The 23615-nt window shown below is 50.1% G+C and overlaps 1 protein-coding gene across 7 annotated transcripts in view; it reads right to left on the bottom strand.

The window, feature by feature from the left end:
* ASTN2 (astrotactin 2) overlaps positions 1–23615 on the bottom strand; it is a 341061-nt gene that overhangs the window by 191871 nt on the left and 125575 nt on the right. For 4 of the 7 annotated variants that reach the window (XM_080561615.1, XM_080561613.1, XM_080561618.1 and 1 more), the window contains exons 6-7: positions 15653–15799; positions 3431–3598 (exon numbers count right to left, since the gene is read on the bottom strand). In XM_080561615.1, the coding sequence (XP_080417741.1) occupies positions 3431–3598; positions 15653–15799 (315 nt within the window). Of the gene's footprint in view, positions 1–3430; positions 3599–8666; positions 8781–15652; positions 15800–23615 lie in introns of those variants that run through there. The other 3 variants (XM_080561614.1, XM_080561617.1, XM_080561619.1) reach the window with 2 other exon arrangements.

Genomic DNA, 23615 nt, shown 5'->3' with positions numbered 1-23615 from the left:
CGTTTGGCCCTCAGGGACCAATTCTCCAGCAGGCCTCTTAAGTGATGCCCACAGAATGTGCAAGTGAATCAGTTTTGTGCATACAAAGCAGGTAATTGTGCTCACAAATCAGGATTTGCATATGCCACCAAAAATGGATGCCCTCGTAAATGTTACCAGCACTGGTGAGGGAGGCAAGTGAAAAAGCAGGGCTCCATGATTGTACAAGAAGACATCCCAGAGTGTGGCACACATGCCACGTCCACTGAAAAAACTGAGAGCGAGGAGAGGTGCCTGCAAGTCCCAGCAGGCAACAAACCTTTCTTGTCCTCGCTTCAAGCAGCGCCTGCCAAGAAGATGGGGCATTTTGGCTGAAGCTCTCCAGCTGAGGAGCAGCTCTGGGCCACAGTTTGCACTGTGTGAGGATGTGCCAGCATCTGGAAGAGGCACCCAGCTCACCTGAAGTGAAAGATGGCATTTTGCTCATGTGCAGATGTTGGTGCTCTCTCCGAAAAGCTCTGATGAGTTGGTACTTTGCAATACGGGCTTGAAATTTGTCAGGGGCAGCAATCATTTAATTAAAGAATGAGTCACACTGCGAAGACACAAGGGAAGCCAAATTAAGGTCAGGCAAGCAAAATGTGTTTTGGCATTTCCTAGCGTTTCAGAGCCACCGTCTTCAGTGTGGATTATTATTTATACTGAAGTAGCACTCAGTGGCTTCAGTCACGAATCAGCACATCGTACAGACAGATGTTAAACAAAAACTCCAACCCAAAAGAGGTTTTCAGTCCTGGGAAGGGTGAGAGGTTGAGTCTCAGCAGACAGAGCCCCCATCACCTGGTGGCCTCTGTCCAAACATGTGCCAGGAGCCCCTGGCGCTGCTGCTGAGAACACCTCTGCCTGAACCCTGGAGCAAAGAAGTTCTGGGCCAAGGCTGGATCCACACTGCAGGAGAGGTCAGCTATAAATGTGTGGGAGCATTTCAAGGCTGGCCCTGCTGCTCTTCACAGGGGAAACCTGCAGGGCAGTCATCCCCCAGACAGGACAAACCTTGGTCCAGGCTTCTCCTGGAAGCCAGAGAGGAGGGAGGGCAGGGAAACTCCTCGCACCCACTACTTGGGATGCTCCCAGAGATGATAAAATCCCTGACCTGGAAAGGTTGAAATCTAGATGGGATTTATATCCCCTAGTAAAACCACAGGCCTCTCTCTCTCTCGTGGTGATAAAAATAAATCACCCTTAAAAACAGAATGACATTAATAAAAATAAATCTCAAAATGCACGCTGTGCATCATAGAACTACAGTTTGCTCCCAGCCTGGCATGGGAGCTTCTCGCCAGCTGAAGGCTGGTCAACAGCGATGAATGTGAGCCATGTCTGGGGCTCTCTGCTGGGGCAGGGTGTCCAGCAGGTACTTCCAGAGGTCTCATTGTCAGTGGATGGTTGCTTGGTAAAATTTGGAAAACTGCTCTGAAAACCTGCAGCCTCACCAGCAAGTCCTGCCCTGCCCCTGGGGATCCAACTGGTGCAGACAGAAGAAAGGTTCTGGTTTATCCATGTGCAAATTGCCAGGATGGAGAGAGGGGGAAGAAGCTGATGTACATTTTGGGTGAGGAAGCTGACAGTTCAGAGCATGGCTTCTCTGCCCTCCCTCCATCATGGGACTGGCTCAGAGCCTCAACGTGCCTAACGTGTCAGGACCACAGAGATCTTCTGCCTTGCTCCTCCTGCTTTGGCTGTTACCTCTGAACAGCTCACAGACCCCTTAAACCCGTTTCCTTCTCCCCATCCCACTGCCTTCTCTCCATCCAACATCCAGGATGTGCCAGACTTCAATCAGCATCAGGCAGAGTCATCGCCACCCAGGTTTTGGCCAGATGGGAAGCAGGGACGGGAGCTGTAAAGCAGCAGCTGAGGTTAGGACCCAGCACGGCGCCGGAGCCGAGCACCTCCCAAGCTAATGAGCACCACTGCCTTCCCTGCAAACAAGATCTGACACGTCCTGCTCAAGCGTGGGGCATCCAGCGAGAGGGAGAAGCTGCTCTGGTGCACTGGGGATGCACAGGGAGCAGCAGCAGCTGCTGTGGGAGAACACGAGACCATGCAGGGGCCGTATCAGCCCTTCTCAGTGCCAGCGAGCAGAGCTACCTCCAAAGGGTCTCCTTGTGGTTTCTGCTGGCAGCAGAAGTCTTTCCTTCCTCCTCCCCTGGACCTGGGGAGAGCTGAACTGATCTTCCCTCATCCTCAGAGCTGTCTGCGCGTTGCTGATGTTTAAAACGATCCTTCTGTGCTGAGCCACGCGGGTGTGAAGATCCTCCTCCTGCATCACCTCCACATGCCAGGGAGCTGCTGCCACCTCCCAGCCCACCTTGGGGCTGCAGGTGACACCCAGGGCTTGTCAGCATGAGGAACTGGCCAGAATAATTTCTGTGCTGTGGCTATGCCTGTCAGTGCCTTCATGCAGACAAGACTTGAGGACCAGGAGTATGAAAACAGAACACTGTGTTGACCAGGAAAATGGATTTATGAGACCTAGCTTAGTATTTGCATCTCAGCTGAGAAGGGAGAGACAAAAGGAGACCTCTCCTGCCAGCCCCCAGCACACTCGTAGCTCCCAGCTCACAACCTGGGAGGGTTTCTTCCTCCCCAGCTGCCATGCATTAGCGGCACAGCCTCCGGCAGTGGGATGCTCAGAAGCAGCCTTCTCCTCTGTGAGCTGTCCCTCTTCAAGTCCACCGAAAAACCAGCAGCCAACACGGGGTCGCACACTCACGCATTTCCCACCCCACAGACCCCCTGGTTGCACTCTTGATCTTTTTGTGTTCCCGGACGGCTGCAGATCCCCGTGTGTGACCCGGGAGTGAGTGAGCCAGAAGGAAAGGTGCCATTTCTCCTTTGTAAGAGTCCCAGCACAGCAGGCTGCTGCTTCGCAGGGGCAAATCTGCGTGCAGGCAGGGTGCGCTCAGTGAAAAACTCCTCTGTGGGTTGGGAAAGATAGCAGCAGTGTCTGCAGCTCCACAAGGCAGGTGGAGGAGAGATCAGACCTAGGTCATATTAGGCAGGAGCACAGACGGGAAATGCTGTGCTCTGCCATTAAACAGTCAAAGGAAGACAAGGGATGGTGATGGGGCAAGATCATGGGTAGGTTTTCCAAAATGGACAGCAAAACGGCACAGCTTATAGGCAGCCAAACTCCACGTGCCTGCTGTCGCCACACCAACGAACTGACAGATCCACTATTTCTTATCCCCATCCTGGCACCCACCTGCTTAACGCCTTGTTAATGGTGGTCACCAGTGTGTCCCCTGTTGGTACCGCTCCGTACCCTGTGCCTAACACCAGGCTAGCATGGGGCTGAGCCAAGCAGGCATGGCAGACCCGGAGACAAACCTCCTCCCTTGCCTCTCCAGCCTCTGAAGGGTCTTCTCTTTTCCCAGGCCTCCCTTACCTGTCTCTTGGTCGCACAGCTGCTCACAGGCATCGGTGGTCCTCTGCCCACAGAGGTCTCTCACCCAGGGTGACGTGGCATTGATCTGGTAGTAAAGGGACAGCTTGGCTGGGTTTAGCCAGTCGGAGATGTCCAGGTAGCTGCCTTCGCTCACAACGAAGCTGCTGCCTAAGGTTGGGAAAAAAAAAAAAAAAGTGTGTTAGGTGTGCAGAAAAAGGAAAAAAAAAAAGTAAAAAAAAGGAGCATGTCACAAGGAAGAAAAGGGGTGTCTTAAATAAGGCACCAAGGAATTTGTACATGAGGCAGCAGAACTTCTGAGTTACTGCCCCATCATTCTCCACAGCAGAGCCCCTGCTGCAGTGGGTCAGGCCTTGGTCCTCCAGTACCAATGGGAGAAACCAGCTCTGCAAAGGCTGAGAATTGGATGAGGGGCATGGGTTGGGGTGCTGTGGGCTCCTCAGCCTTCTCTGACAGATTATTAAGCTATTTTTACTCTCTGGTTTCTGGTTTCTCTTTCATGCTGATTGGGAAAAAAGAAAAAAAAAAAAGGAAAAAAAAAATTGCCAAGTATCAGACACACTGTTCCTCTATAGCTGGTATGATGTTGAGATCAGCAAAATACTACTGGAATCACCAACACCCAAACCAAAGAACTTCATCTGACTGTGAAGTTCCTCCATACAAACACCCCAGCAAAAGGTGTGAGTGGTCCACCAGCTGGGAGGCTCCACTGCTGAGGTGCTCCCCCCATGCCACCCCTCCCAGTATCACGAGATACTGGATTTGATTTCCAGATCTCTGCAGAAATGTGGACAAATGCAATTATTCTGACCCATAAGATCAGAGCATCACGTCCCCAGCTCACGCAGGTGGTGTCCACCAGAGTTCAGGATCCCAGAAGCAGGAGGACAGCAGCACCCCAGCCTGTCCCCGCTTCCCTTCTCCTAGCTCAAGGCAGCAAACTGGCCCAACACAACTCCTCGTAGCAGAGGAACTCCCTCACTCTCTCCCCCGAGAATTAGAAGAGAATTCCTGCCAAAATAATCTTTCCTTACAAAATCTTATGTTTCTTTATTTTGTGAAATGTATTTTTCCCCACTGGCATCTGGGAATATGCATCATCTAATTAGCCAAATAGATTTTCAGTTCAGCCCAATCATTTCCTTATCTAACATCTGAGGCCCAGCATCGCTTGGGGGATTTTGCAGGCACAGAGGTCCTCATTAACTCTGATCTTCAATTACATTGATTATAAGACTGCCTCCATAATAGTGCTGCACAGATCAGAGGGGAGCCAAAAAACCTCTGCCATTAAGTGGTGTTTTACAAAAGTTACCGGGGTAAAAGCCTCTAAAAACAGGGGAGAAGAAACCTTCAGAGGGGAGTGGCCAAGGTGAACTGCCAGGTAAGGCAGGAGATAGCAGGCATCCTTCCAAGTGCTAGGACGTGGAAACAGGGGCAAGCTTTGCAGACACTACCTGAAGATTCAAATCCTTCTTAGTGATTACACGAGGACGGCAAGTCTATAGATCCAGGGTGTTATTTTCCTGAAACTTGAGGGCTTATATCACTTAGAAAAATAATGTCTAAGTGCCTTACTAAGCACTGCAGTTCTTAGCTCAATGAAAGCCAAGAGATTAAAAAAGCAGAAAAAAAAAAAGAAATATAGCAGCAACCACCCCACATGAACCTGCTTGAACATAAACTTGCAATTTCCTTTTGAATGAGAATTGCAGATGCGTTAGGAGGCAGGAGCCCATCTCAACCTCATCCTACACCACGTTATCCACACAAGGAACAAGAAAGCAAAGCCTAAAGTCAAACATTCAGGAGAGCGACCCCATTTCCAGGTATCCTGAGATCTCAGCACCATAAAAATAGAGGTCCTAATTTATGTGAATTTTAAATTGTTTATATCGATACTGCTTATACAGATGCATCTCCGCGTTGATAGCTGAGGAGCGCAGCCGAACTACAGACTGCACAAGCAAACAGAAATGAGAGCTGCAGTTGCTCTGGGGACCCAGCGAAGCAGGAGCCTGGATCACCAGGGCTGCAGGAGACGTCTGTATCAGCCACACGGCAACAGCAGATTGCAGGGCAAATGCCACAACACCAGAGGAGAGCACTGAAATGCCAAGCTCAGAGATTTCCTTAGAGCCACCTAATTTCTTCTGTTAATTATCGTCTCTACCATCAATATTTAAAGACAGCTTTAAATACCAATGGTAACTATTGCTGGTTTATTTTACCAAGTGAAAATGCGTTATGAACCCATTGGGAGTGTTTACATCCACACAGCATCCTGTCAATCTTGCTTGCTTGCTTGTTTTTCTAGCTTCCTAGCACGGCTCAAGAAGCACGTAAGTGCATTTTGAGGCTCAGTTACAGACAACTCCCTCTGTGCCCAAAGACTGAACAGCAAAACCACCAGCTCTTGATTAAATCCTTACTTAATGAACCCCACTTCTATTTAAAATACAGCCGGAGTAAAAGTAACAGAAGCAAATCAGACACAAAATAGTCGTATAATTAGGATTCATAAAGAGGAAGGTGACTTGAGCCATCGGAGTGCCCTGGCACAGGACCTGCCTGCTGGAGGGGACCCAGCGGGTGACAGCAGGGAAGCTGTCCTGGGACAGGCTGACCAGAGCCAGGTGCAAGTTTGTTGGGTGAAAAATCAAAAAAAAAACCACAGATTTGAGAAGCTTGAAATAACTTGCAAATTTTGCTTTGTCGTATTTTTTACACAGAAAGACCTTCCCAAATATAATGCAACTGGAATTGAAAGAAAAGAAAAAAAATGAAGTGAAAACACTTGAATCCAAAATCCCTGGATTCAAAGTTCAGTGAAATGTTATGTTTCCTCCATTCCAAGCTAAGGAAAAAATAAAAAAGCTGGGGAAATTGAAAGTTCTAGTTAATTGCAAACACTTCCTTTCCTTCCTAGGAGGAGGAGGAAAGAGGGGACAACTTCCAGCAAGGAAACTTCTCACATCACGGCCCAGAGACGGGTAAGGCTGTGAGATGTGTTCACAGATACACTCCTCACCTTCGCTCTTACTGAAAACATAAACAAACAAAAATCCCAACCTTGATCCTTTCATAGCTTGCCTAAAAAAAAAAAAAAAGCAGGAAGAGAAGCTTTACAAATATTTTGAAAGCTAAAATTCTGAAGATTTCAAAGCCTTTCTTACACAAATTTTCTCTTTGTTTTCAAAGAATCCACACACATAAAACAGTTTTCACAAGCCACCAGCGTGCACTTATCAAAAACATCTTGAAAAGCCAAGAAGGGGAAGACTGAATATCAAATCCTTTCAGAAACTACCGAGAACAAACATTTTCTAAGCGAGAGCCATTTCAAACACCTTCAGCTTGTCAGAAACATCTGCCAGATCCGCCTTCTCCAACGCGCGGCCTTTCAGCGGAGGTAACAGAAGAGGACGGCACCAGGGGACATGAACCCCATGGGGACATGCACCCCGCGTGGCTCACACCGCCTGTGCAGCAGTGGGGGAAGCCCCAGCTCTGAGCTGCCCTCTGGAGATGTGCTTTGAGACCCACGGACCCAGCTGGTTCGCCCTACGCCCGAACCCGGCCTCCAGGTTGAAGCGCGCACACAGGGACCACGGGGAGCAGGTCCCAGGAGACGCCACCCCCCAGCTGACTGCCTTCAGCTCAGCAAAATTCCCCTTAAACACAGACATTTAGGGCCCAGGTTAAAGCACCCAGCAGCGTCACATCAGCCAGACAAGGGAACACAACAGCAGCAGCTCCCAACCTGCCACCACCTCCCCGTGGTGTAGGACACAGCCCTTGAGCTCCACAGGCTTTACGAGGAAGACTGCACCCTACACGGGCACCGAGGGGAATTTCACTACGAGGCTATGCAATGCCAGTGCTTCGGGGGATTGTTTTGTTTGGGTTTTTGCGTGTGTGTGTGTTTTTTCCCCCTTCGTTCTCAAATGCTGATCAAAGCCGGACCCGCTCAGACTGCAACCAAAGTTCGCGTCTCTCGTGCTGAGGTCTCCTTCAAAGTTCAGTGGGACTGCTTAAGCCTTGACAAAAGAACCTTGAAGTTTTGACATTTCAAAAATCATTTTCCAGAACAAAACAGGATAAAACAGCTCAGAAGAGATATCTAACAAGGGAAAAGAACAAAGCGCCCAAAAGGCAGCCAAAAGGGTTTGGCTCTTCCTTTCTCTCTCACTTTTTTTTTTTCAAGGGAAGAGATCAAATAAAACATTTTTTTTTTGAAGAATTTCTGTTTCTTCCTCTCTCCACTCCTTTTGTCTTCTTTGGTCCACTTGCTATATCTTGGACAACGAAACTCCCTTTTATCTAAAATTAGTATTTTATGTTTGAAAGATACGGGAGGTCATGCGACAGGTTGCTATTAATGTACCCATCCCTGCACTATCTTACAATTGTAATCCTGTTAAAGATTTACTTATTTTTTTAAAGACCACAGGAAGGATTATCCTCTTGCTCCATTCTGTAAGTACAAAGAATAATTCAATTTCTTTAGAGACTTTCTTTTTCTTGTAAAACTTGAAAGAACATTTCCCAAAGAGATAACTCCTCCCCTATCAGCTCTTCCCATTGATCAGCTCTCACGCTCCTATCCTTGTACTGGGGAATAAGAAATTTTGTTTCTCAAATCTCTTTCAGGAAATTCAGAGGAAAAGACAGAGCGATGCTCTGTTCCCAGGACACACACACCTTGAGCTAAGCAGGGCAACAGGGCTTGGTGCAGGGTTTCATCCACAGGCTAATGCAGGGCCCAGCTCTACCACCCCTCTCCTGCTTAGCACAAAGCTGGACAATTTTGGAGTAATTTCCATTCTGCCAAATGAAATTCTTAATTTCTTCTGCTGAACTGAAACCAGGAATAGTATCACAGTGGATTCAAACCCACAGTAGCCATTTCCGTTTTGGATAATTTTGGAGTAATTTCCATTCTGCCAAATGAAATTCTTAATTTCTTCTTCTGAATTGAAACCAGGAATAGTATCACAGTGGGTTCAAATCCACAGTAGCCATTTGCTTTTGTTTTTCAAACAGTTTCTCTCTTGAACAAGTTAAACACCTAAACAGAAAGTTTAGTAAGCTTTTAAAAGCACAAAAGTCTATACATACGTCTCTCTTTTCCATTTATTTTTTTCTATCAGCCAAGCTGAAAATGCAGCTCATACCACACACAGGGCTTGGCTCCAGGAGGTATTTTCGTCACCTGAACTCTGTGCACGGCCGTGGGCTGCTGGCGCCAGCGCTCCCCAACCTGCAGATGTGCGAATCCGGAGCTTCCCATGCATTACAAACGCTGTCAATCCTCACGTTTTTCACCCTGGCACAGCAGAAGCAAATTAGCGATACAAATCTGTATGCAATTACATCTAAGACTAGAAGCATCTTTCCTGTGGGAGGAGCGGGGTTACATTTTAATTGTTAAATCACGCTTGCTTGGTAATTTTGACAGATTCTTTCTTTGGATTTTCTTGGAAATCAGTCCAGATTTCACCAGGGATGAACTGCTGTCAAAGAATGCGTGTATTTCATTTTGTACAGCAAGCGATCACTTGGGCACCCTTCCCCAGACCTGAGCGGAACCAAAACTCCCACATGCAAACGTGCTGAGGCTTCACCTCCGCAAGACCTGGGTTGAAGCCACCAGCACCAAGCCCTTGAAGTAAGGGGCCCCTCCGCCTGCTCCACGGTGTTATCAGGCACCAGAACTGCCCAGGTGTCAGTACCAGCACACTCACGTCCTTAGTAGGCATCTGGGCTAGCAACGGCTGAGACAAATCAGATTCCTGAAGCAAAGCTTCTCTTTAATGCTCTCTATCTCCAAACTCCCTCGCTCCAGCCTGGGGCTCTTCTGCAGCGACACTCTAGATATTGGACAAGAGTTTGGGGAAATCCACCCTAAATCTGATCACTCCGCTAAGTATCTGATGGATGAGCTCTGATAAGCTTTAAAGAACATGAAGTGTGTGTGAATGTAAGAGATTTTTCAGCCAGCACCAAGACCAAACATTCCCCCCAAGGCTGCAGAAAACGCAACCAAGATGCAGCACACGCAAAATCAATGCACCGCAGGACCAAGGTGAGTCACCACCTGCTCATCGCAAGGTTGGGCACTGCCAGTGACACCACTTGGGAGCATTATTGAGTAAAGTGGCACGTTCTCGGCTATGCAGCCTCAGCTGATCCTCTCTGCATTGCTGCTTATTGCTGCTGCAAGTATCCCGTGAATTGTTGCTCGAAAGCAAGCGTGGCCTAAGCCAGGTTCCCAGGACTGACCCACCAGCACTCTTCTGAGACAGGCAGGGTCTCATCCTGCAAATACAGATGCCCAGGTTTTCATCTCTCCTTCCTATGGAAGGGAGCAGGCTAGCTGGCCAAATACACCCTGCCTTATTGCACTGTGCCCTCACCGTCCCTCCCAGATCAGAGAATGAACGGTGCTGGTGTGAGCTCAGCAGGCGCTGGGCGATGCCACCTCCCCAGTGCTGGACGCGTCCTGCCTCTCTCAGGATGCCACAACCCCCAGCTCCAAGCAGGCCCTGGCTGACACCATCCAAACATCACCACCAGTCCCCCCAGTTGGCTCCAATAAATCCCACAAGGGACTGACGAAGAGGCAATTTCCTTCCCTTGCAAGCGGAGCTGCCCCGGCACGGGGACAAGCCAAGCGCGGGATCACAAGCCTGTCACAGGCACGATAAAAACATGATGTACTTCAGCCTCCGGAATCTTATTAGTTCCTCATGCAAAGAGTGTTCACGCCGTAAAACCGTCTTGGAATCCCTTTGATCCACGCTGATACAGTTTATAAATTGATGTTAATATTTAGAGTTCATGTCTGGTGATGCTGCAGCCATTTGCTCGCATTTTCTTGCCAGCCAAGCAGGCGCAGGAGCAGGAGTGAGCTGTAACGCAGGCACGGAGATGACCCAGTGATTAAGAGCTGATGAAATTAAATGCAATCTGCAGAGCTGCCCCCAGCACAGCCGCCTCGCCAAAAACATGCTGTGCTTGGGGCAGCCAGACCCGGGGCTGGGGCTGGCAGTGCAGCTCCTGCCGAAGCACTGACCCACATCTCCACGCAGCAAAACGGGCACTGCTGCAGCAGAGCAACTCCAGGCTGAGAAACTGCAACAGAAAAGCCCAGTTTCAAGCCAGCCCTTTCCTTCTGCTGATTTCAGGGGGGCTGATGTGGCTGGGAATGGTTGGGGAGCTCTGGAGCCCGGCTGCCGTAGGGGAAAGCTCTGAGGGTCGGAAATCTTTGAGACCCAAGCCCTTCCTCCATCCTTCTGGTGCCAAGCGGGGATGCTTCATTTGTAAATCAATGAGCATCTCCAGCTTTTCCTTTGCTGTAAAGCAGAGCCCAGCACTGGGCCGCTCCCCACCGCCTGCATCTCTCGTTGCTGCTTATTTCTATGCGAGCGCATGCGCAGCACGTGCCGAGCACACGTGAGCCAGCGCCTGAGGAACCAAACTAATGCCTGGTCACCTCTGAGGGCTGCACAACGTTGAGCAGGAGATGTCAAAAGCAAACAATTTAAAGCAACAAATTTAATTAAAACCAAAATGAGAAGTTGTTGCGAGTCCAACAATTGCAGTCTACAGAGCTCAGTCAATCTTTGGGGAAAATTAGCAAAAGCTGCTAATAGCAGCATCCAATTCCACCGGCGTCGCGGAGGAAACAGTTGCAGGGGGAAGGAAATGAATAATCTTCAGATGAAACAATTACTGATCAGCCGTGTGACAATCACACACCATCATCATTCAGGCGGGCAGATGCAGATGCATGAAGCTTGGGAAAAATGCCCCAAAGCACAGCTTCCTCCAGCTCTGCCACCTTACTAGCCGCTCACACCCAAAGCACTGGCTCGGGTTTGCACAGCTGCCAGTAGCCAGAAGAGCACCAGGAAGCAGCAGTGCTTCAGCCACCCACGAGGGCTGTTCCCAGGGATGCTCAGTTTCTTTTCCTTCCGCCTCGCTTGCAGGGCTGGCTGGAGGAGCTGGTGCTCATCCCGCGGGATGCCCCCACATCTGCAGCTGGGCTGCAGCTGCAGAAACACCGGTGCTCTGAGCAACGCCCACTGCAAGCATCCCAGCTGCACAGGCCGTGCCTCTGCTCACTGATTTTCCGAAACCACCCTGACCCAAGCTCAGTGCTGTCCCAGACAGAGGCGGCACCACGTTTTCCCTGGCACACATCTCCAACGAGGCAGAAAGAAGGCTGTAAATGCCCAGAGATGCCTCTGAAGCACCAGAAGCCTGGTTTATGTCCTTTACTTTATTTCCACTTATAAAACGAAGCCCTACAAGCCCCTGGTTAAACGTAGCTCTTCCTTCCTTCTGCACGCCATGGAGGACCTCGCCTACCTCTCCCACTAAAGTATCCCGATACAAACATCCACCAACACCATATATAACCTCTTTGCAGACCATAAAAATGGGAAGCTTTAATTGATACTATATTTCAAACTGTTGTGCAGCAAGGACATACTCCAGGCTAAGTCCTCTAGGGTATCTTTCTCCAGCCCTGCTTTCCCTGCAAGCAGCTCCCATTGCTCTCTCTCTACTTTTTGAATGATTACTTACAAGAGAAAAACCCTCCTGAATGCACCGAGCTGAGTGGCTAACATATTCATAAGGGGTTTTATTGCTCAGATGGAGGGACTCTCTTTTCTTTTTCCCCCCTTTGATGCTGCTAAATGTTCCTCTAAATAATGCTTTGCATTTCCAAGTCCTCATAAAAGCCACCGCAAGCCTTCCTATAAATTCAAGCCTGCTCTGAAACGGGCATGATGCCTGCTGCTGGGTGCAGGCAGATGCTGCATAGTTCCTGACACCAGGGGGACACACGATTTCCATGCCCTGGAGCAGTGGCAGAAGGGAGCGGAGGCTGCTTGAGCCACTTGGGGAGGAACGAGAAAGGAATTGGAGGCCTCCCTGCCCTCCCGGTGTAATGCAACCCCCTGCAGCACCAAGGGCAGGGACAAAGCCAGTGCCTTCCCCAGCCCTATGACAACCCCACAAGACCCGTGCAGCAAAGGAGGCTCCTTGCAGTGCACCACACGAGAGGCTTTACGGGCACGGATGTGTTTCTCAGAGGGGAGGCCCCCAGCCTCCCCCCGGCAGCCAGGGCAGCAGAGAGCAGCGCAGCTTGTGCCAGGCTCCTGTGCAGGTGGCTGCCCTGGGAAATGAAGAAAGAGCAGCTGTACAAACCAGTCAGTAATTGTTCAGAGGGGAGCGAAACAGGGGGAGAACCCATCAAATGAACACGAGGAAGAAAACGAACCAAGAGAGACAAACAAGGGCAATAGTGACGCGCTGGTTATTAATACTGCTGGTGATCATCTGCTCTCCCACCCTTCACTGCCAGTTGGCTTCTTGTCCCAGCCCTTCCCCTGCTCTCTCCCATCCTCCAACTCTAACAGGCTCAGAAGCTTCTTTTTCCAACACCACCGCTTGTTGCAGGGGGGAAGCTGCTCTCCCCTGGGGCTGGAGACATTTGGTGGGGCTTCTCCCCCCTCCTTTCCCCAATTTGGTTTAGGATCCTGGCGCACTAGAGCTGGCTCACATCTATTTATTTCCTTCACAGATGAGTCTTCATCTGACAGGAGAGGGATTGCTTTCAGCCTCTGTCTTTGTTTGGCTTTTCCTGCAGAGGTGTTGGTAGCTTCTCCGTTCTCAGATTTTCCTTGGCTACTGGCATCTATTGAAATACTGCATATCAAACGGGAATTAGAGGGCACCCTTCTCTTGTGCGGGAACATCTCCCATGAAGGCACCTTCCCCGCCTGCTCACAGAGCCTGCCTTATCGTCACGCAACATACAAAGGAGAGCAGCTTAAGGATGCAGACTGTTTAAGTGCACGGCAGCATTAACGAGACGTTGGGTGCCGTGTGAGCAGCTGCTTTAAGACTGATCAAAGCTCCCAGCCCCATGTGGGCCAACGCAATCAGCTCTGCCGCCGCTCCACTCACACGGCAATAACCACGCCAGCACCCCCCGCCCCCCCCTCCCACCCCCCAGCCCTGGTATTTGGCAAAAAGCAGCATTATGAGCTGGAAATGAACCCAGTAAGTCAGGAACAGGTCCCCCCTTCGCCACCAGTGTAGGACTCCGGGTGACAAGCCACACGCCACCTCCCCGAACACAGCCAGCAATGGTTTCCTGGGTGCCATACAGATTTCCAAGCCCAGCTCAGTTCAGTGTTGCCTTTAAACGTTTCCTAGCATTTTGCTGCCAGTTTGGTGCTGCCTTGGGATTTGTTGTTAATCAACTAGTAGGGACAACTTTAAGAGCTTTCCTCTTCCCAGGCAATGGACTCCGCCATCACATAAAACGATGAGATTTCAGTAAAACTGATAGCCACTGCAAAATGTCTTTGCTGCTTCTGTATGAAGAATTTGACTGTTTCCCATAAAAATATTTAAAAAGTTTTTTCAGTTTGTAATTATATTTTACAGTTTCATTACAAAGCTCATTTTAATTCTTTGCCAAACCGTTTTTACCAGTCCTCTTGCCACTTTCTCTTTAAAGAAGTCATTAAGTTGGAACTGGAGATCATCCCATTTCCCCCAGTTTCAAGGATATTAATCTATTTTATTGGTATTTCATTGTCATTTCCATTCGACTGTTCTCTGTATTTGCATAATTTGCATTGCCACTCCCTTCCTGGCGAAAAGCACAGACTCGTCTTTCCACTTTAACTCTACGGGGTCGCATTACATTTTGTTTTATTTTAGTTTTCGAGGACGCAAGCCTTCCGTGGGCCAGGGGCTCTGCAGGATGCTGGAGCCTATTTCCACCACTGCCTTCCCCCGGCCTTCAGCAGGGCTCCTGTGCTCTCCCTCTCTTCTGCGGCTGGTTGTGGGCTGGGGACAGCGCGTCCCTCCCAGCCTATGCGATAACCTGGCCGGTGCCTCGAGGGACGCGAGTTGATACTGGAGCAGCCTCATTTCCCCAAAGCAAAATGAGTTTCTGTTCTCTGATTGTTCGGAATAAAAATCTGTGAAAACTACAGAATATTTATTTGCAGCCTGGGCAGTACTTAATGCCTTTTAGAAGCAGGTCAAGGCGCAGCCAAGTCCCTTATTTCAAGTTATGCCTTTTTCAGCTCCACACTCCACTAACGGTCTGTTCCTCCAATCTGAGGCCACAAAGCAGACACTCTCCTCCTCTTTTTCTTAATAACCAAGCTTTAGCCATTAGGGCAGCCTCCGGCCCCTGAGACTGGATTGCAATTTCCAGAGCCAGCAGCTAAGAAGCTTCCTGAGGGGGCAGAGCAGCGGCAGCCTTCCCACCAGCACAGGGCACCAACCCGCTGGCTGCACACAGCTCCCATCCCAAAAGCATCGTTACAGGTGCAGACACACATGCGTGGTGAGGCTCCATGCTGGGACTGAAGAACCCACTCTCATCAAGGCTGAATACCATTTAAAACAGACCAGGGAATCCCTCTCTGTCATTGGGGGATGCTTTAAGCCCCGCTTAACCACACTGCTGCACCTCATTAAGCATCTAACTCACCCCACTGTGTTCACACCCCCAAGGGACACGCTCCGTCCCAACCCCACTGGGTGGATGGGAACCAGCACGGGGCTGGGAGCAGCACAGCTCTGGCAGGGAGAAGGTGTACCCTCAGCACGCCCCGAGCAGTCAGGCGAGCACGGAAGCTGAGGAATTGGAACTGACTGAATAATGGGTCCCATCGGCTGGAAGAAAATGAAATTTGCCCTCGTGTTACTGAAAACTTGCACTTGACGCTCACTGCACATTATAAAGAAAAGGTCAGTGAAACACAACAAATGCAAGGAGCCCAGTCGGAGAAAGCAATAAATAGTGACAGGAGCCCCTGTCTAATTTTTCAAAGCATCTCTGCCTTTGCTCAAGTACTACCAGTTTCACTCTGCACTGCTGCAAGGGGCTGGGACAGACAGATCACCTGCTGCAGGACAGGAGCACGCATATGCAGGCTCCCGGGGCTCATCAGCGAGTCCAGATGAGAACAGGAATATCCATCAGATATGTTTAGTGATAAAAACAACAAAGGTGCAATTGAGAAGAGGAAAGTTTACCCCCATGGTGTGGTCCTCTAGAGATGCCTGCTAAGGTGCTGACTCAGGGAGGCTTTAGGTAAGCTATAAAGAGAGCGGCTGCTGTGGGGTGAAGGGGTTCTGATGCCCATGGGGTCTTACCATCGGCGATGAAGTGCTCAGGTACATGAAGTGTCACCTTTACAGTCAGCGGGCAGGAGAGCTGGGAGCCGCACACCATGGCAAGAATGCAGGAGCTGACCGCAATGAGGGTCAGGGCTGTCTTGTTGATGGGGCTTTTCATCGAACCTGGAAGGCAAAGAGAGTGGTGGGTGCTGCGGGAGGGACCCGCCTCGGCACCCCCACCCCGAAAGGCCCCCCCAGCTTGCTCTGCTTCCCCCTGCCCCATGAAGACCAGAGCTCCTGGATCCTTCACACACTATTCTTCCCATCACGGTTTGCTCATGGTCCTGCAGGCTCCTGCAGCCAAGCCCCAGGCAGTTTTCATCAGCCTAGGTTTATGTGGCAAATTTTATCAAGTCACAAAAATAATCAAGCCAAATCCGAGGGCTGCTGGTACCATGGCATCATTTACTCTTGCTTAACACCAGGAGAAATCTATGTCTACAAATTTTATATAGCATTGCCGAGTGTTAATTATTTATACAAATATGTATAAATATTCAGTCATCACACAGGGACTATGATGAACAACAAAGCAACCTACAGAGCCAGCCGCTTTTTACAGGCAGCGGAGATTACAGGAGAAGTTTTATTTTGTCAGTCACAGAAGCTTACGGTACCTTCAGAAAAAGCAGCTCACAAAGGATTTTGTTACAAGTGCCAACTCAACACTTCCCAACACAAAGAGGGGCTTCTGAAGCCAGCACCTGGACGGGAAGCGGGTCACCTGTCCCCAGCTCCGTGGCCATGTGCTGGACACGTAGGGTAGGGGATGTCTGCGTGGAGTAGCCACCAGCTGGGGACATCCCCGTCCTGCTCCTCCCCTGCTACTCTGTGCAGACCTGCCCGCACAGACAGCCTTGTTTGGCACCTTGTGTTTTACTTTTTCTTTCTTTTTCCTTTCTTTCTTTTTCATTTTTTTTTCTTTCTTTCTTTCTTTCTTTCTTTCTTTCTTTCTTTCTTTCTTATTTATTTTTTAAGCAAATGGAATTACAGAATCACAGAATAAGGACAACTGAGGCTGCAACAAGGAGACTAGGAAGCACCAAAAGGGACTTCATGTCTTGGAAAGATGCTGAAGGGATCAGGCCTTCTTGTTCCGATTACAGGAAGCACCATGCTCACAGGTTCTCATCCTCCTGAGGGGTTTCAACCACCTGGATGTCTGCTGGGAAAGCCACGTGGCAGGCAGTAAGCAATCCAGGAGACTCCTGGTGTCCACAGAGGACAAGTTCCCTGTCCAGGTACTGGACAAACCAACCAGAGGAGAAGCATTACTGGGCCTGGTGCTCACCAACGCGGAAGAACTTGTTAACCAAGTTAAAACTGGGGGAAGCCTCGGTTGCAGTGACCATGCCCTGGTTGAGTTTGTGATCTCGATGGATATGGGCCTGGCTGAGAGCAAAGTCCCTGAACTTCAGAAGAGCCAACTTCCAGCTGTTCAAAGAATTAGTGGATAAGATCCCATAGGACACAGTCCTTAGGGACAGAGGATCTGATCAGAGCTGGAACTCGTTAAGGATATTTTCCTTGGAACACAAGAACTATCTTTCCCATATGCAATAAATCAAAAAGGGAAGGTAGGAAACCAGCATGGCTGAACAAGGTCCTGATGGTCAAACTTAGGGAAAAGAAGGAAATGCACAGATGGTGGAAACAGGGCCACGTGCCCTAGGAAGAGTAAAGAAATGCTGTCTGGATGTGCGGGGATGGGATCAGGAAAGACAAGGCACTGACAGAACTAAACCTGGTGAGGGAGGCAAAGAATAACAAGAAGGGGTTCTACAGGTACATTGGTCACAAAAGAAACACTAGGGAGAGTGTAGTGCCTCTGACAAATCGAGATGGAGAACTGGTACTGACACATGTGGAGAAGGCAGAAGTACTTAACAACTTCTTTGCCTCGGTCTTCACTAGTGGTCAGGCTTCCCACATCTCTCGTGTCCCCGAACCTCTGGGCAGGGGCTGGGGGAGCAGAGTCCCCCCACTGTAAGCGAAGAGCAAGTTCAGAACCTCCTGACACTACTTAACTACAAGTCTATGGGCCCTGAGGGAATTGGCTGATGTAGTCACCAAGCCACTCTCCATCATATTTGAAAAATCATGGCAGTCAGGCGAAGTCCCTAGTGACTGGAAAAAGGAAAACATCACTGCCATTTTTAAAAAGTGTAGAAAGGCCGACCTGGGGAGCTACAGACCAGTGAGCCTCACCTCTGTACCTGGCACGATCATGGAACGAATGCTCCTGGAGGCAATGTTAAGGCACATGCAGGACAAGGAGGTGATCTGGGACAACCAGCATGGCCTTGCCAAGCACAAATCGTGCCTGACCAACCTGTTGGCTTTCTATGATGGAGTAACTGCATCAGTCAACAAGGGAAGACTGACTGATGTCATCTACCTGGACTTCTGTAAGGCCTTTGACATTGTCCCACACCACATCCTAATCTCTAAACCGGAAACATGGATTTGAAGGGTGGGCCATCTGATGGATAAGGAATTGGCTCAGTGGCCACACCCAGAGAGTGGTGGTCAACGGCTCTATGTCCAAGTGGAGGCCGGTGATGAACAGTGTCTTAAGATGAGCAGTGACTTAATTGCATCGTTCCTAGCCGTGATAGTTCTCATTGAACACAACTCGAGTGAGGGCGTACTACGTTGTTGGTGAATCTGTGACCATGATAGTTCAGTACCCTCAGTCTGACCGGACCCAAATCGGTAAATACGTTATTGGTGAATCTGTGCCTGTGAATCCAACCAGACCCATAACGGTTAATCGGCTACACCCCTTAACGCGACAGCTGGAAAAGACCTTCACGATCACCAAGCCCAATCATCAGCCTGAGCTACTGAGTCCACTCACTAAACCTTAGTGCCACATTCAAAACACCTCTTGAATACCTCCCAGGATGGGGACTTCACCATGTCCCTGGGCAGTGTATTCCAGTGCTTGACCACCCTCTTCACGAAGAAATCCTTCCTGATATACAATCTAAACCTCCCCTGGTTCATCTTCAGACTGTTTCCTTATACGCTATCATTTGTCATCGGAGAAAAGAGACCGACACCTTCCTTGCTGAAACATCCTTTCAGGTAGTTGCAGGGAGTTTAAGCAAAAGCCAAAGAAGAACTCAAACATCAGCAGGTCTAGAGTTACAAACAATGGCTGAATCAGGTCGTCTACAGTGTGCTGGGACACACCAACCCCAGACGACAAGGGGAGAGGATGTGAGACTGGGCAATGAAGACATGTTTGGGAAAGACCTGGCTGCCCCATGAGATGCAGATGCTCTTGTTCAGTGCAGGCCAGGAGCAAGCATGAGCCACCCTCTGATGATGGAGAGGACCAGGAGAAACCATCCCCTGGCCTCTGCTACCCAATCTGTGGGTCCCCAAGCAGGGGCAGTCCCCGCACCCTGAGGCCGGGGAGCTGCACGTTGTTCTCCCCAGCCTGGCCCCTCCATCAGCATCATGTACCAGGACTGCAACAGACACCTCGCTGAGCAGTCGGTCCCTTCAGCTCTGCACCTCCTGAAAACTTGGGGAACACGGAAACGCCAACGAGAGGGCATGGACCAGCAATACACCCAGCTGCTGCACAGACTGCTACGGTGCAGCCAAGATGACCCAGCTGCTGGCAGACCTGACCATGTGCCTGCCGAGGATTCAGGCAAGGATATGTCTTTATTTTTGGAACCTGATCCAGCTCCCCCCTCCTTGCTCTCTGCCATCATTATTTCATCAGCAAAGCGAGATTTATAAAGCATCTGCTTAAAAATTGAATGGGAAATGCATCTAGCAAGTTAGCACTTGCGTGTTTCACCCTGTAATTTCATCAAACCCACTTAGAGATGTGGGTGCCAGAGCAGGGAACTGGCGTCCAGGCTGAGCCCGAGGCACAACCTGCATTTTCCAGGCCAGCAGTGTGCCCCAGCAAAGCCTCCCCTGCAGCAGGATGGAGCCTGCACAGTGGGTGCTGCTCCTGACATTTGCAGGACAAGAGAAGTGGCTGATCTGCTGGGAAACACCCCATCACTGCGACCAACAGGAGTACGCAAAATGATTATTTATGAAGCATCTTTCACTTTCCTTAAGCATGCATCATCTAAACAGCTTTCCCACCTCTATTTCACAGCTTTATCACCCATCTCCTGTGCCCTCCACCTTGCGATGCCCCTTTTTCCTTTCCAGTCTATTCATATCATTAGCGTAAGTTAGCACCTCCAAACTCATCCTCTTGCAGGGCATACTGTGCCTGCCACAAACCCTTCTTTTGGTTGGCATTGCTAAACTAATGCAAAAAGAGAAAAAGCAAAAAAAAAAAAAAAAGGAAAAAAGATGGAGAAAAGCTGCCATTGAGATAATTGGACACAGTCAAGGATACAATAGAGCAGAGAACACTGGATTTTACCATTATAAATCACCTTTCAATCCAGGATCTTAAAGTGCTTTGCAAACATTATGTCACAAATCCCTTATGAGTTAGGCACGTATTATCCCCTTTTTACAAAGAGCCTGAACCACGGGTACGACAGCAGCCTTCACCACCCTGCAGCAGAAGCCGAGCTGGGATTAGGGTCTGGGGGCTCCCATCCCCATCACCTCCCCATCGCTTCTTCTCTCTCTGTGACTAAGAGGAAAGGTGCACAGGGGCCTGAAACAGCAAAAAGCCCGTTACAGCTCAATGAGTTTGAGCTTGGCTGCCCAAGGGAAGGGACAATGTGCTGCAAGTCTCCTCTCACTGCCTTCCCTGCTTCTCTGCCTCCCGCTTCCTGCTTGTTTCCACCGCACTGCTAATTACTGACCTCTAGAGCTGCCTGAAGTTGGCTGTCACCAACTGAACCAAATCCACGGGAATTCTGCTCGAGCAGAAATTTTGTTTCCAGCTCAGCTCTTTATTGCTTATGACCAGTTTCCTGCCAGGTTTGAAGGCAGGCTATTAGAAAAGCAGATCCTTTCCTCCCTCTTCAAACAGAGGTACATTTCTCGTTTTCCATCCCATCGCCTGCCCCTCTGACCACTGGCACTCCAGCAGAAGTGTTTGAACACCCATCTGGAGATAAACAGCTGAGTGCCAGCCCTCTGAAAACACAGCTGTATTCTTAACAGCCCACTGCTAACTAAACAAACCTCAACAGGTTCACCAGAGCTACGTGCTCCTGTTCAAGATGTGAAACAAAATGAATAATTCCTTCCTTGTCCTGGGGGTGGGATCCAAACCGGCTCAGTAATTCAGGAGGAGCTGTGCCTGGGCACTTTCCCTCCTCCTTTTGTAATCTCTGGGCTTCCAGGCAAGTGTTTAATGTGCAGATTTTAAAACTCAGTTCCACTGAACTTCTTTAGCTACGGGGAAGAAATGCAAGACCTTCCCAGGCAGAGGCTAGGACTCAGGAGCCCATGAGATCCTCAGCACACGAGCTAAGTCTTGGCTTGGGTATTCTGTGGTCCAAAAAAGCCCACAGTACATCCAGGCATAGCTGAGAGCAAGCTTGCTCCCCAGATTCTTCTGCCCTAACAAATCCTTGCTATGTTGAGATGCTCTCACCCTGCTTTTAATTAAACAGGTCTCTGCTGTTCTTTGGATGCCTTCAGCAGAGCATGAGGGTGCTCAAATGCTCAGTCTTGGTTTTAGCCTAACTTGCAGGGAAAGCAATGGGGGAGCTCTGTGAGCCCTGACACCCCGGCACTGCCTGTGCCCGAGGGGGATGCAGCAGGCGGATGAACGAGAAGAAGAACTAACTTCTTCAACAGGGAGAAATAACCTCCCCTTGAGCCCCAGGCTGCAAAAGCAAAGGAGAGAGGAGTAGAAAGAAAAGACAAACTGCTCTGGTTTAGGGCGGAATCATACCTGAGAAGCTTCCTTCTACCAGCCCAATTAATCACAGCTTAATTAAGACTGGAAGACAGGAGGAGTTCAGGAATCTAAACCTCACTCAAAGCCTCTGAACTGAGTGCTGGAGCAGCTAGGGCAGTGGTTGAAGGCCTCTGGCCCCTTCCACCTTCCCACCTGGGATTTTTTCCCCATTAAACACTGGTGCCAGTTAGCCCAGCGCCAGCCTCACAGAGAGCGTGCGAGTCCTTCTGCAGACAGCTCACAACTGGCTTGCAGAGCACCAAATTCCCCAAAGATTTCGCACCTGCTGCAAGATGAAGATAATTTCAGAGCCACCAGTGTAAACACTCTGCAAACAGACCCTCCAAATGCACCGTGTCTCCTTGGAAATATAATTTACTTGTGCAGTTAATTACTTGCTGCTTTGTGTATTTTCCCTTGCCCACCTAAAGGACAAGGGTGGGAGAGATGCACCAACAAAACTCCAGGCTCGTTTCTTTTTGATACTGGCAGTGCTGCTTAAGTTCAAGAAAGAAGAAAAAAAAAAAGGTAAGTTCAGAACACGTATGGATTTACAAGCAACACGAATATCCTGTGCTCCTGGTAATATGATGTTTCTAAATCAGGCTCATAAATACATGCTTGGGAGATTAGTCTATAAAAAAAATAAACTTTAATTACCCCATCTTTATCAGCACACAGCCCATAGTGTTAGCCATATGTAGGCGTTAAACGCCAAGTGCTCCACAATCTTCCCCACCCCCCGGAGATAATAGCATAATACAGCATGTTTCGAGGCTACTTGGATATTAAAATGCATTTCTATCACCCGAGAAAGACAGGGATACGGAAACCAAAGCAGCGGCACAGCAAGAGGCGGGACTGCTTAGCAACGCACCGCACAGCCACCAGCACGGGCACCACAGCACGGGCACCACAGCACGGACACCACAGCATGGACACCACAGCACGGACACCCTACCACAGACACCACAGCATGGACACCACAGCACGGACACCACAGGACAGACACCACAGCACGGACACCACAGCACGGACACCCTACCACAGACACCACAGCACGGACACCACACCACAGCCACCTCACACCACAGCCACCACACCATGGCCACCACAGCACACCACAGCCACCACACCACACCACGGCCACCACAGCACACCACAGCCACCACACCCCAGCCACCACACCACACCACGGCCACCACACCACAGCCACCACACCACACCCCAGCCACCACAGCCGCTCCGGCACTGCCTGCGGGGCCTGGCTGCAGCCGCCCTGGGGTGCGGAGCCCCTGAGCAAGGCCAGGACGCAGCGTGCCTGTGCTCTGCACTGCTTTTTGCACGTCAGACGAGTTCACCGCTCCTAATGATGCTTCTTTATGTTCCAGCAGAGGCTCATTAATATGGTACAACAGCGTTTCCAGGACAGCCTCACACACAGAAACATCTCAAGGTGTTTTACAAGCGGGAGATCATGTTAAATCAAATCAAATACCAATCAAGATAAGCAGCAGTGGTGGCAGGCTGCTCTGGGCACAGAGCATCCCACACGCTGGTCTCGCCATCCTTCTCCCCACCCCTTCCCCAGGCCAGGTCCCAGGCACTGCTCTCCCCTTCCCCCTGCCAGCCAGGGCTCCCCTTCCACCTCAGGGTGTCCCTCTTTCTCTCACACACCCTCCGGGGTGGGGTGGGACGGGAAATCTCCTTCCAGCCAGGAGCGGCTCTCCTGCACCACCCGACCTTCTGGCACCCCTCGTGGACTGCTCTGCCCCAGCACCCCGTCCCCAGCAGGGGACGGACGTTGCTGCAGGGAGGTCCCCAGCCAGCATCTGGGCGGTGGGGCAGGAGCTCGAGCAGGCCTTTCACTGCCTGTCCTCTCAGTGACGCCTCGATCCTGTCCTCGAGCGGGTGCCTTCTCCACAACCACCCCAGCGAAACGCCAAGTGGAGACGACCGTATCCACAGACAGGACCTGGGTCAGGGTTTGGTCCTGAGCCAGCAGGATGGAGGAACCCTGACCTTGCAGCTTCGGTCCCCACGCTGGGGACACTGGTTGCCTGGTGAGCACCCCCCCAGCCCTGAGAC

Source organism: Anser brachyrhynchus (genome assembly GCF_964034855.1).
Source record: "Anser brachyrhynchus genome assembly, chromosome: 19".
Taxonomy (NCBI): Eukaryota; Metazoa; Chordata; class Aves; order Anseriformes; family Anatidae; genus Anser; species Anser brachyrhynchus.
The sequence above is the reverse complement of the archived record's forward strand: the minus strand, read 5'-3'. Positions and strand labels throughout refer to the sequence as shown.